This window comes from Girardinichthys multiradiatus, chromosome X (genome assembly GCF_021462225.1).
Source record: "Girardinichthys multiradiatus isolate DD_20200921_A chromosome X, DD_fGirMul_XY1, whole genome shotgun sequence".
Lineage (NCBI taxonomy): Eukaryota > Metazoa > Chordata > Actinopteri > Cyprinodontiformes > Goodeidae > Girardinichthys > Girardinichthys multiradiatus.
The window spans coordinates 10,751,312-10,763,405 of record NC_061817.1 but is presented as its reverse complement, the minus strand read 5'-3'; the positions used below and the strand labels follow the sequence as shown (position 1 = coordinate 10,763,405).

Sequence of the window (12,094 nt, the reverse complement as noted above, 5' to 3'; positions counted from 1 at the left end):
TTCACACATACTAACTTGCCGGTTTATAAACTCGGATAAGTGCAACCAGCGCAGGACACCCAGCTCCGTGGATCTTTGGGTCAAGGGGTGGGACATTCTTAGTCACTTTCTCCCCTCCCTTATAATTGAAGATGTAATGCCTGTTTCTGATTATTAACAGGAGCAATACTAGTGGAAGATCCCACAGCAGACAAAATATCTTGTTGAGGGCAAAGTTGAAGCCATCAGGGATCAGTTTTTTTGTCATATAAACTGTGAAATATGAAAGCCCTTCCATGAAGTTCAACACTGCATTTCAAACTCAAACCAAAAGGAAAACCACTTAAAGACCCTGACCCTGAATAATCCAGATGCAGCCTGGAAAAGTTCCCCCTCATTTGATTGTCTCAGCCTCCCTATCTGTGTCCTGGCTCTGCGTCAGTAGCCTGCGCCGGGGTGAAGGGCAAGCTGGGGGGGCCGGTGTCAGGGACACTCAGCTGGGCAGGAGAGGACACAGGGGCTGTGCTAATGAAGGGCCCGGCAGCTGGGAGGCCCTCGGGTTATATAGACCAACACTCTAATTGGCCTGATGAGATGCGGCGCATTCATGGCGAGGTCAGGCGCCGCAGGACGGAGATGGCTGCTGCCGGGTCAGATAGAAGCACCAAGTTTGGAATAGCTATGAGTTTGTTTCGTGGCTCTAAACAAATCATGGAGCTTTTATTATTGTTTAGATGTGTTGAAATGATTATGGTTGAAACAATATAATGGTTTTTTTTGGAACAGAATAGATCAAAATGAGTGATTTATCCTGGAAATCAAATGCATTTCTTTCTCCTTGAGAATTTTCATTGTTTGGCTTCAGGATTTGGACTTCAGATCTCACTTCATCCCACTAATTTCTTAGGAAGGGATACAAGTTTCCCTGACCTCCAAATATAAAGAGGCTATTTTGATTGATATGGTAGAGTGTTCGGTACATGCCAGTTCAATAAAAGTGAGGCATGTGTTTATAGCAGCCCCACTTCACTGATATCCCCAAATAAAACCCAACTGGCTTCAGAAGAACATCCGTTAGAAAAAAGATGTCGTGAAGACCTAGGAGCATGACCAGCAGGGCTGGTTACCGGCATCAGAGTGTCTGAAGGCTATTAAAAGTTATGATATTTAAATCAGACATTTGATTTTAAAACCATTTTAAAGAGATGCTAGATAAAGTGGCTGTTAGGCAGTTTCACCCCACAACCCCTCTTACTGCACACTGTCAGTCAGCTGGCTGAAAGAAGGATAATGTACTTATCCCTTTCATAGAAGAGACACAAATTTGGCTGTTTGAAAGTATTGCAAGTCTTGATGTGGAAACTAAAGGAGCCAGCTTTCAGTCTTATTATGGTAATGCTGTTTTAAAGCTGCATTTGCAGAGCTGTATGTGACGTGTGTGCAAAACAGAGGAGAAAAAAGGTACACCAGTCTGTCAGTGAGGACCTATTTTGTATTTTTAGGTCTATGTAAGGAAATCAAAATACCAAAAAATGTATGATAAAAGATATAAATGTAATATAACTGTAAAAAAGCATTATTTTAGCAAGAGAAATAATTATTATTTTACGGTTACAAATAAAAGCCTGCCTGGATTATGTGTTCAAAATTTTTATTTATTTTTTTCCCCCATTTTAACTGAAAACAGTTTTCTGCATATTCCATCCAAACATTACACAAGCAAAGGAAACTGCATTTTACATGAATTACTCGGGTTATATATGTCAAAATGTAGTATTTTGATTATTATATTCCTCCAAATTAATAAAAACGCTGATATTAATTAATTAGCTGGGGGGAAACTAGCCCTCACATTGATCATCTAAACTGAGCTGGAAATGCATGATGAATTGCGTTTTTTTCGCATTAAAGAGCCTTTTCTCTCCTCGCTGAAAGAGTTAATCTCAAGTTGGCAGCCAACTCCTGCAGTCTCGGTCGGACGTGCGGAGAATCGCAAAGTCTTAAAAATCATTTCTTTTGTCCTCTAATGGTTGGATCGATTTAGAAAATATAAGTTGGGGAAGGAGGATGGTGGGGGTAACATATTAAATAAAACTAGACGGTCTGGAGTTTCTGTTTTCATGCATAACCCACAAGATATGCCGCTTTTCATATTAAAATGTTTTGTTCTTTTTAGATCAAATAAATCCAGCTGAATAGAAGGGTTTTAAGTGCGGAGAAAATGCGCACGAAATTCCAGATGTTGCGCTGGAATGATCCCGGGTAATTCGGGGCCTTGTTCCCACTTAAGTCCCAACATTTTAACCGTCTGCTCGCTCTCTTTCCTCTCCTCTCTGTATTAATTGATGTCAACTTTTAAGACTTCTAACTGTGCTACTTGCACCCCATCCACGTGTTTCCTGGCAGAGTCCGTCTTTTGTCTCTTTTATTCCCCCGACCATCCACATTTAAAGTGCCCTCGGAGAAGAGAAAAGGAGATGCCATGGCGCATTTGTAATTGTTTTGGCTGAGATTTTTATTTATTTATTTTACTTATTAACGGGGGTCTGGGTAATCTTGTTTTTCCCTTAAAGAAGCAGCCAGGGAAAAATGTTTGGAAAATAGTCAGTAGCTTTAATTGCAAGCATATCGGTCTATTAGGGAACGCCGCTTCGGGACCATTTGTCTAATTCTGGAGACCCTTAATGCATCCCAGGGCCTGGAGACAGTCGCTACTTTTATCTTTTTAAGAGCGAGTTGAAACAGAAACTTTCAGGACAGATCTGATTCCTAACAAAGATCAGGCCCAGGTTATTAATTGTAAGGCCAAACGCGTTTTGGCTTTTAAATTCTAGGTGAGGAGGAACAATTGAGCACACAGTCTGCGCTTTAACACGCAGCTCTGACGGGCCCGTTTGCGCCGCGCCGCGCTGCGCAGCAGATAGCGCATGGTGCGGCAACCTGCATCAGATATTGGGCCTACCTGAACTTTTTTCTACAAATATTCACTCATAAAATAAACTGTTAGAATTTAACCACATACATTTGCATGCATTTATTTAGGTAAATTTCAGTTAATATTTGTCAGTAGCAATAAGTTTACAGAGAAATACATTTAATTGCAGCCATTTTTTATATGCCCTTACTAAAAAAAAAAGTTCAACTACAATTATTAAGATCATTTAGCTCATCTGGTTTATTAAAAATAAACAGAAAAATAAGAAATGGGTTTTTAATTAAGATATAATAGAGGTTGCGAAAAAAATGAAAATCTTTTCTAGCAAGGTAGCTTGTGAGTAAACCGTTTCCGTGACAACCACAATTATGGTTAATTGGTAATCATTGAGTCAGGATTATGAAGTGCAGCTTTCAAGCAAGATGCTCAGACATAGAAACATTCTCATCCACAAGTCTTATGGCAGTTCTTCACTTTTACTGTGTTGGTATATTTCTTCTTGATGCAACCCACTATAAAAAAGGAATTCAGGATAGTAATAAATATTAGCCATTAAAAATACATCGGTTTTAATCATCCTCACTAGTTTGTAACAGTTTATTTTGGCAACAAATTCTCCTAAAAACATTTAAAATATACTTTAACTGAAGGTGTTGGTTATCAACATCTTCATCAACATCAGTCAACCATAATGGTAAGGCTGATGTGTTGTATTATGAATGAATATGTCATCAGTAAATCTTTAGATGTGTCACAATACTTGGGGTTGACGAAGCTTCTTTAACCAGTTCAGTAACAAAGCTAATGCTAATCCCAATGCCAAACTTGTTAAGTATGCTGAGGCAGTCGCTTTCACTGAACGACACATCTTAGATAAGGTTGTCATGGAGAAGGTTCACACACCACCTTGTTAGAATACATTTTAAAGGTTTTTCAGTTCTAGGCATTGATCACATTTTTTTCTTTTTAACAGATGAGAAAGGGGATCCTAGTAAATTAGATTTGAACTGATTTTGCTGAGTAATGCCACTTTAAAAGCTGCTTTGCCGCTACATGTCAGGCCCGCACCTTTACTTGTTACATTTAGATCAGAGTCAAACACTAACTCTTACTCTCTGGCCTTCAACCCAGTATGTGTTGTTGACTGTAAGTAAATGTTATTGGACTCCTTGTTCTAGTAATTCTGTTTTTTAACTTTTACATGCTATTTCTGTGTTTCTGTGACTTATACTCTCTGACCTGTGCTTTTTATGTTCAGCTTTACTCTACAGCACTTTACTTAACTATGAGGTCTTTTTAAAGTGATATTAGCTTATTTTATGTGCTTTTTAGCTGTTAAATGTAAACTAAACACTATTTCTTCTAAAAAAAAAAAAAAAAAAAAAGACTAAAATCTACCCATATGAATTGTATGCAAATTAATACATCAAATTTGTTTAGGAGATCCTAACAGTTTAGTTAATTAGAGTATAACAGTATTAGCATTATTATAGCCCCCAAACCGCAGCTAATTGGAAGAATAAATCATCATTTTCAGTTTAATTGTAAGCAATTTTTAGGGTGGATTTGTTATCAAAATAAAACCTTTGCTACTGTTAAAATTTAACTGTTGAATCTAATATTTACAAACAAATATGCTTGTTTAGAATTTAAATCATTTACTGGCTAATATTAAACAGCATACAATATAAAAATTGCTTTTTATAGTGTATATTTCTCCAGATTTGTCAGCCTAAGAGACCACAGTTATTTATAGGAAATAAACATGACTGTCTCTGTCTGTGGGAGGCATACAGGCGTAGAAAAATGACTTGAACCTCCTTGTAGTCAAATTCTGCTGACATCTGAATGGTGGTGTATTTGCATTTTGGCAGCAAAGGGGTGAACCCAGCGAGCTCTAATTCGTTGTGAAAAGCAGAGACACGGCAAATCACATTTGAGTGCCAGTTATCTTCTCCGCCGTGCAACCCTAAGCTCCTGCAGGTGCAGCGGAGTGCAGATATGTAGGACTCTGAAGCACACACTTTTGTTGCTGTTATCTGTTCAGTGGATCAGACTTTGGCAGTGGTCAGACAGGCTGAAGGTGTGTTCATGGCTCTTTAATGAAGCCTGTGATGTGTGTCAGTGAGACTGGGTGTTTGACACTTTTTGCTTTAAGGTTTCCTGCAGTTCAGGAAAAAAGGAAGGATCCTCAATGTAAAATTCAGACTTGTTGAAACTGAAATCTTTATCTTTTATTGTATTGCTCTTATTTTAGTGCTACATCTATAGCGGAAACTATTGCCATGTTTAAAAGTGCAAATAACCAATAAAACACTCATTCAGATCTGACTTTTAGTTATTTAATGGTTGTTCCATGTTTCTTTCTCCAAAAACAAATATAAATGAAAATGAACTTATAAAATAAACTCATATTTCTAATTTGAATATGTTTAAATAAGGAAAAGCAATAAAAAATGTTTTTTTGCATTGTGTCCAAAACCCTCTACCGTAAATGGGCAGTAATGTTACAGGTTGAAGCATGTGCTTTGCTAATGCAATGTGAGGTGTGGAAGGTTTCAGACATTTTTTTCAGTATCTATAAAAACATTGCTTCTGTTGCTGCTATTGTACCCAAATTTGCCAAATTGAAGTGAAATTGGTGAAACTGTTTCCTTTGTGTTCCCATGTCAACCAGCTGGAAGATATTCATTTTTTATGGCCAACTAATGAAACGCAGGAGGAAATAAAATCAACAGCTGATCTCTTTAGCCCATAAATGAACTTCCCACTGTTTTTTGTTGTTGTTTGTTTTTCTTCTGAAAGACCCTCTCTTCCACGCACAAAATGTCACACTGAACAATAAAGAATTTTTATAAGAAATAATGCTCAATATAAAGGTTACATTTATTGTGGTTGTGGTTCATTTTAGCGATGGCCTTCCCTTGATGTTATATTTTACATATACACTCAAAATTTATAGTTTCCCCATCAACCGCCTATATATTGTTCATTTTAATCATATATATACTTAAAGTGTATATTTGTTCCTAATACAGTGCAGTTAACATCTATATTGTTAGCTTCCAGCTTACTTCCCAGCTAACGGAATAGCTATTCAATGCTAACGCAAGCTACCTAAGATATTACAGTAGCCAGGTGTGGAATCTGCATTAAAATCAGAACATTAGTTTCTGGAAGCTCTTATAGAAAATGGCAAGAAAATTACAACTCAGACCTGTAGTTAAAAGCGCCAGAACAAAAAATATTCCACTTAAACCGAGAACAGTAATTCAAGATGGACACCTGCACTATTATTTTCCCTCCTAATTTATTTTACTGTAAATTAAATGACAGTAGATTTGAATATTCCCGGATTGGATAGTAAATCTACAGTAATGTACTGTGGACCATTCATGTTGTTGGGAACTACTGAGATTATGGTGGATTTACTGTGAAAACTATTCATTAATATATTGTACAAGGTCCAGTGGTAAAGAATAGTTGCGAATTTAGTAGTTTTACTGGCGAAAACAACAAAACAATGTTTACAGTGTAGCATTTATGCATGACATTTAAGCTGAAATGTGTTGCTTATAATTATTGCTACCATTTTGTAAAACCTTCTTTCCTGGCATGGTTTTTGGTCAATAAAAAAATGCAGATATATTTTTTGGCAAGCTTTAAGATGGGATCAATGAGGCTTGAATAAAGTTATTACTTTTGCAAAAACAAAGAAATAAATAGAATGCAAAAAGTGAACTGGGTGTTGTAACTTCAACTTATTCTATTTTTATTAGAGCAGTTTCTCTGTGAAAGGCTTGATGATCGTTTTTACTAAGAAAATATCTACTTGTCAGAGATGGTTCCACTCCTTCTGTGCCCAGGACAGCTTTAAAAATTCTGCTTTTGTTATACTTTGTTCTAATTGTTTATTATTTTCAGAAAATGTTGTATCACACACTTGTTCCATTTATTATGGCTCTGATCCCTGTTTGGGCCAGTTTTGATTGTAAGAAATAGGACAGATCAAATCACAACAATTCTGAGTGACCTCCTGCTGGTGGATGTTATTTATTGGATTTATTCTGCCACATTGTTTTGCAGTACAATGAGTAAAATGAAGAAAATATACTTTACATTCTGGTTGTCAAAGCAGGTATAAAACATCCTTCTGAAGAATGGTTGTGAACTGAACTCCAAAGCAAAACTACAGAAGTACAAAATGGTGAATGGGTGAAATGACCAGCAGCCGTTTTAGTACATGGGTATGAAACAGAAGTAGGAATTAATAAAGGGGAGGCATTTGGGTACGAATTGTTCAGGGGTGAACTGGAGCCTAAAGAGAGTATTTGTTGAGGTGTGGTGTTTGAGGGTAGTTGGAAACCCCCCAAATCAAATTCTGTCAGGGGCCCCATTCAGCCTTGGACCAGCTCTGGCTGTCATGCACTTGTGCCAGAGCAGGTGCAGCCTTCATAGTGGCATCATCACGGCAACACTTCCTTCTTAGAGGAGACAAATTTTAGGATCCTATCGTTGATTGCTTTGCTGTTTTTAAACAGTCTACCTTTAATTCCTGTAACCATTTTGTGGATCCTCTCCATCCTTCGCCCTTGTTTGCACAGACAGAGGAGAGTGAAGCTTGTTCCCCCCACCCTCTTCTTTGTTTGTTGCACTGAACCTCATAGCAGCTGCCGGCTGTGGTGGTGGTGGTGGTGGGGTCTGGAGGGACTTTGGTGCTGCGCGTCCTCTCTTTGCCATCCTCTGCCAAGGTGGCATAATGCAAGCGGGAGGGGGGAGGCGCGGTGAGGGGGGACATAGTAAAGATGGAGGAGGTGCAGGAGAAGACTTTTAGGCTCCTTCTCCTGAACTTTGCCTCCGTGTCAGGGTTGGAACTTGAGGTCTTGCCTCTCCCACCCCAAACCCCCCCACTCTAACCTAACCTGGCCTCCTCCTCCTCCCCCTCGCTACTATCTCATTCTCTCTCTCTCTCTCTCTCCTCCCCTCCCTCTCGGCTCTCGAAGCGAACGCATTGGCTGGGCTGCGGGCATCTCGTTGCCAAATAGGTGGGCCTTCTCGTCGCGCTGGCAGAGGCTCAAGCGATGGTTAGGGAGAGAACGCGGAGAGGACGAGAGACGGCCAGCGAGACACAGAAAGAGAGAAAGAGGGAGAGGGAGAGAAAAGGAGAAAAAAGAAGAGGCAGCACTCGGCTTTGCCAGCGGTCTTATGCGCTCGTCCAACATTGATTCGGCTCTCGGTTTTTTTCCTCCTCGACTCTGCGCTTTGGTCTCCCCGGCCCCCCCCCCATCTCCGCGTGTGTATGTGTGTGTGAGAGAGAGAGAGAGAGAGAGAGTGTGTGTGCGTGTGTGTGTGTGTCTGTGTGTGTGAGGCGGGCCAAGGGATCAGAACAGACACCGCTACCAATTAGGGTGCACTTTGCCAAGGATTTTTTTCAAGGTTTTTTATTTTTTGCAAAGCACAAAGGTGCATTTTTATTAATTTTCTAACAGTGCAAAACTGTTAGTATTTCATCTAAATATTTTTTTATATTTCTAAATATTTGCCTCTAATGAAGTTCTGAATATTATTTATTCTCCCCATTTTTTTATTTCTATTTTTATTCTTTAAAAATTTTCTGAGGCTATTATTATTTTTTGTTTACACTCCCCTCCAAGTGTTTTTTTTTTTTTTTTTATCTCCTAATTGTCCTCCACTTGCCAAACCAGCCTTTGCTTTACATTGGGGAGCGCAAAAGAAAAAAAAAAAAAAAACTGGTGCAGGAGATTTTTTTTTCACTTTAAACGCTGTGCCAAATTTATGATGAGAGTGCAAAATGGTAACTACCAGGCCGTCTGTCTTCCTCTTGCAGTGTGGTTATCTGTGGTGATTTGAGTTTGGTTTCAGTTTGTTGTGGAAATGTGACTCTGGTTGGAGCTCCCCTTGGTTTTTTTTTTTATTTTTTCCCTCCCCTGCATGGTGTGTGTATAGCGCAGATAGGGAATGCAATGGCTGAGCTTTTAGCGGCGCATTTCAGCAGCGGGCTTGTGGCGGCAAAGCTTGGCGGCGGTGAGCGGCCGGTGTGTGGCAACCCTGGCACGGGAGCGCTGTGGCGAGATCTGGGCTTTGTTGCCCAGAGATATGTAGTGAAGGTATTAGAATACCTTGTGCCACCCTTCCTTCCAACCCCCCCCCCCCCCCTTTAAACAGCAGACAACCGGGAACGCAGCTTGGCGCAGTTTTTCTTCTGATTTTTATTTCTACCTGTGCATATTTGCTGTTGTTTTGCTGAAACGAGCAAGATCATTTATTGCATTTTTGTATTTTACTAAGATTCAACTGTCTGTGTTTTTGCATGTGTGCATGCTTATATTTGTTGATATATATATATATATATATATATATATATATATATACACGTGTGTTTGTGATTGTGTGACAACAAATTAAAACAAACATTTTAATGTTTCAGATGTAATATTTTTCTTTTTAGGATGTACATAAATTGTTGAAATAAAATCCATTTGTTTTATTATGGCTAGATTTTATTAAAATTACACCTTAGAGACATGTAAAAAAATTTGGTAAATTCTAACCAAACCCAAAAATGTACTTAGTTTACTAAACTGCTTAAATTGTAACAAGACATTAAGAGGTTTGTCTTCGCATGTTAAAAAAAAAAAAAAAAACAACAACAAAAAGAACACTTGGTTTGTAATTAAGGCATATAACATTACTGATACAGAAAAAAGTTATTTTTCCTTCTTTCTGACAAGGAGATAGGTTAACCTTCTCCCTGACAACCACAGCTAAGATGTGTTGTTCATTGGCAGTGACTGCTTAAGGATTAGGAAGCAAGCGCTAAAAAAAGGGATTTTGGAGTGTTCAATATTAGTAAATAAAATACTTAAAATTGTAATCAATTGTAAATTGACGTTCATTAATGGTACATTTTTGAAATCATTAGCTGTTTCACTTTGTTAACAAATCCTGCCTAAACAATTTAATAAGGATTTAACAGATTATGGTTCAGTAATCCATTATATGTTCTCATTCATTAAGTATGGTGTCCACCGGTGAATGGTAAAGCTGATTGGTTTATATGGATTGTGATTTAAAGGACTACATTGGCTGAGTAAAAGTTAACAACTGTCAGAAGATTTGTAGTTGAGACAGTTTCTGTTTTGCAACGAAGATTTGTTCATATGCACTTTGAGCTCGTTTAGCTGCAGCGCTAATGCCAAAGTCAAACTATCTACTTAACTGGTTGTCCCCCATGTTAAAAAGAAGCAAAAATAAGAATTGGTTTGTGATTAAGGTATAATTACCTACTCCTACAGTAGCAAACTTGTTTCATTTATTGAAACATGGAGACATTTCTCTTACAGCCACGGCTAGTGTGCTGTTCATTAGCAACCATTGCCTCAGTGTTAGCTAGCTTGCTTGACTTTAGCATGAGCGATGTTGCTAATCTTGTTCTTATGGATACAAACTTTAATTATTGCTCTAACAATAGAAACTTTCTTAAATTTTAAACAATATCCGTAGGTAGGATTTCTTACCAAAATTAAATAGGTATTGTTGTTGGAATTTATTATTGAACCATACATGAAGAAAATATGTGCGATTAAAATAGAAATACAATTTAATACTGTATAAAGCTCTTTGGCGTAAAATTGCATATTAAAATAAAATGTCAAACCACTGTTTAACAGTTCCTTTTTTTCTTTTAAATTAAATGTCCGTTCTAGCTGCTTAATCCTTCATTCTTCTGTGCTCAGGATGAATTTCACCCCTTCATCGAGGCCCTCCTCCCCCATGTCCGTGCCTTCTCCTACACTTGGTTCAACCTGCAGGCCCGCAAGCGCAAGTACTTCAAGAAGCATGAGAAGAGAATGAGCAAGGACGAGGAGCGCGCCGTGAAGGATGAGCTGCTGGGTGAGAAGCCGGAGATCAAGCAGAAGTGGGCCTCGCGCCTGCTGGCCAAGCTCCGCAAGGACATCAGGCCAGAGTTCCGCGAGGACTTTGTGCTCACCATCACAGGAAAGAAGGCTCCCTGCTGCGTGCTGTCCAACCCCGACCAGAAGGGGAAGATCCGCCGCATCGACTGCCTCCGCCAGGCCGACAAGGTGTGGCGGCTGGACCTGGTGATGGTCATCCTATTCAAGGGCAGCCCCCTGGAGAGCACAGACGGAGAGCGGCTGGTCAAGTCGCCCCAGTGCTCCAACCATGGCCTGTGCGTCCAGCCGCACCACATCGGGGTGACAGTAAAGGAGCTGGATCTCTACCTTGCCTACTTCGTCCACACACCAGGTATGTGTTACCCATGTAGTGCAGAGTGAGTTTTTTTTGTTCATTGAGAGCACCCTATTTGGCACAGGGGTCACCATAGGTTTTGGGATTTAGCCTCCCACTCTACAATGTGTGCCAAATGGTCCTGATGCCAAGACAAATGCCACATTTTAATATTTAAAGGGACAGTGTGTGTTTTACAGTCCCCCCGCAGAAAAAAAGAGAAACAGCTTCTTTGCTGATAGATGTTTCTTTTTGCTTAGAAGATATTCTGACAGTTTGAATGATCATACTTAAAATCTGTGTTTACTAACAGATATGTTTGCACTGGTACATTTGTAGAAGCATTTGTGTGCAAATTTATCTAAATCCAAACGTGCATGTTTTGTGACGCCGTCGGTAAACAAAAGCATCTGCAAGCGGGTTTATCCCTGATGTGCATGTGCTCGCGTTTGTCATGTGTCTGTAATCCCTGCGAATGGGTGGGAGATTGGTGTTTGTTTGTGTGTGTGTGTGTGTGTGTGTGTGTGTGTGTGTATGTGTGGGGTGGTGGTGGTCTGGAGAGTGCAGTGACAGCTGGCCAACTCCCAGGTAGTTTAGGAGGCAGGCAGGCTGCAGCCCCCCAGTTGCCTCAGCCTATCAACACTCTCCACATAGACACACACACACACACACACACACAGTTTTGTGCACCCTTGCACCCCGGCGCTCTACCTTGTAACACCCGGATGCTCCGCTCGCTATTTACTGGATTGTATGGATCAAAGAGTTCTCGTTGTTTACACATTTTATTTTTCCTGAAGCATCTTGAAAGTTAATAATATATACAAACCAGCAGGGAATCATTTGGCAGGGAGGTATTCAAAAATACAATTTAACAATTCATATTTATTTTTTTGAAATCTGTTTTTC

At 39.4% G+C, this 12,094-nt stretch overlaps 1 protein-coding gene across 21 annotated transcripts in view; it reads left to right on the top strand.

Annotated features, from left to right (window-relative positions):
* LOC124862616 (nuclear factor 1 X-type-like) overlaps positions 1-12,094 on the top strand; it is a 204,789-nt gene that overhangs the window by 55,306 nt on the left and 137,389 nt on the right. For 7 of the 21 annotated variants that reach the window (XM_047356633.1, XM_047356635.1, XM_047356644.1 and 4 more), the window contains one exon: positions 10,672-11,203. In XM_047356633.1, the coding sequence (XP_047212589.1) occupies positions 10,672-11,203 (532 nt within the window). Of the gene's footprint in view, positions 1-7,976; positions 8,730-8,778; positions 9,043-10,671; positions 11,204-12,094 lie in introns of those variants that run through there. The other 14 variants (XM_047356646.1, XM_047356632.1, XM_047356652.1 and 11 more) reach the window with 10 other exon arrangements.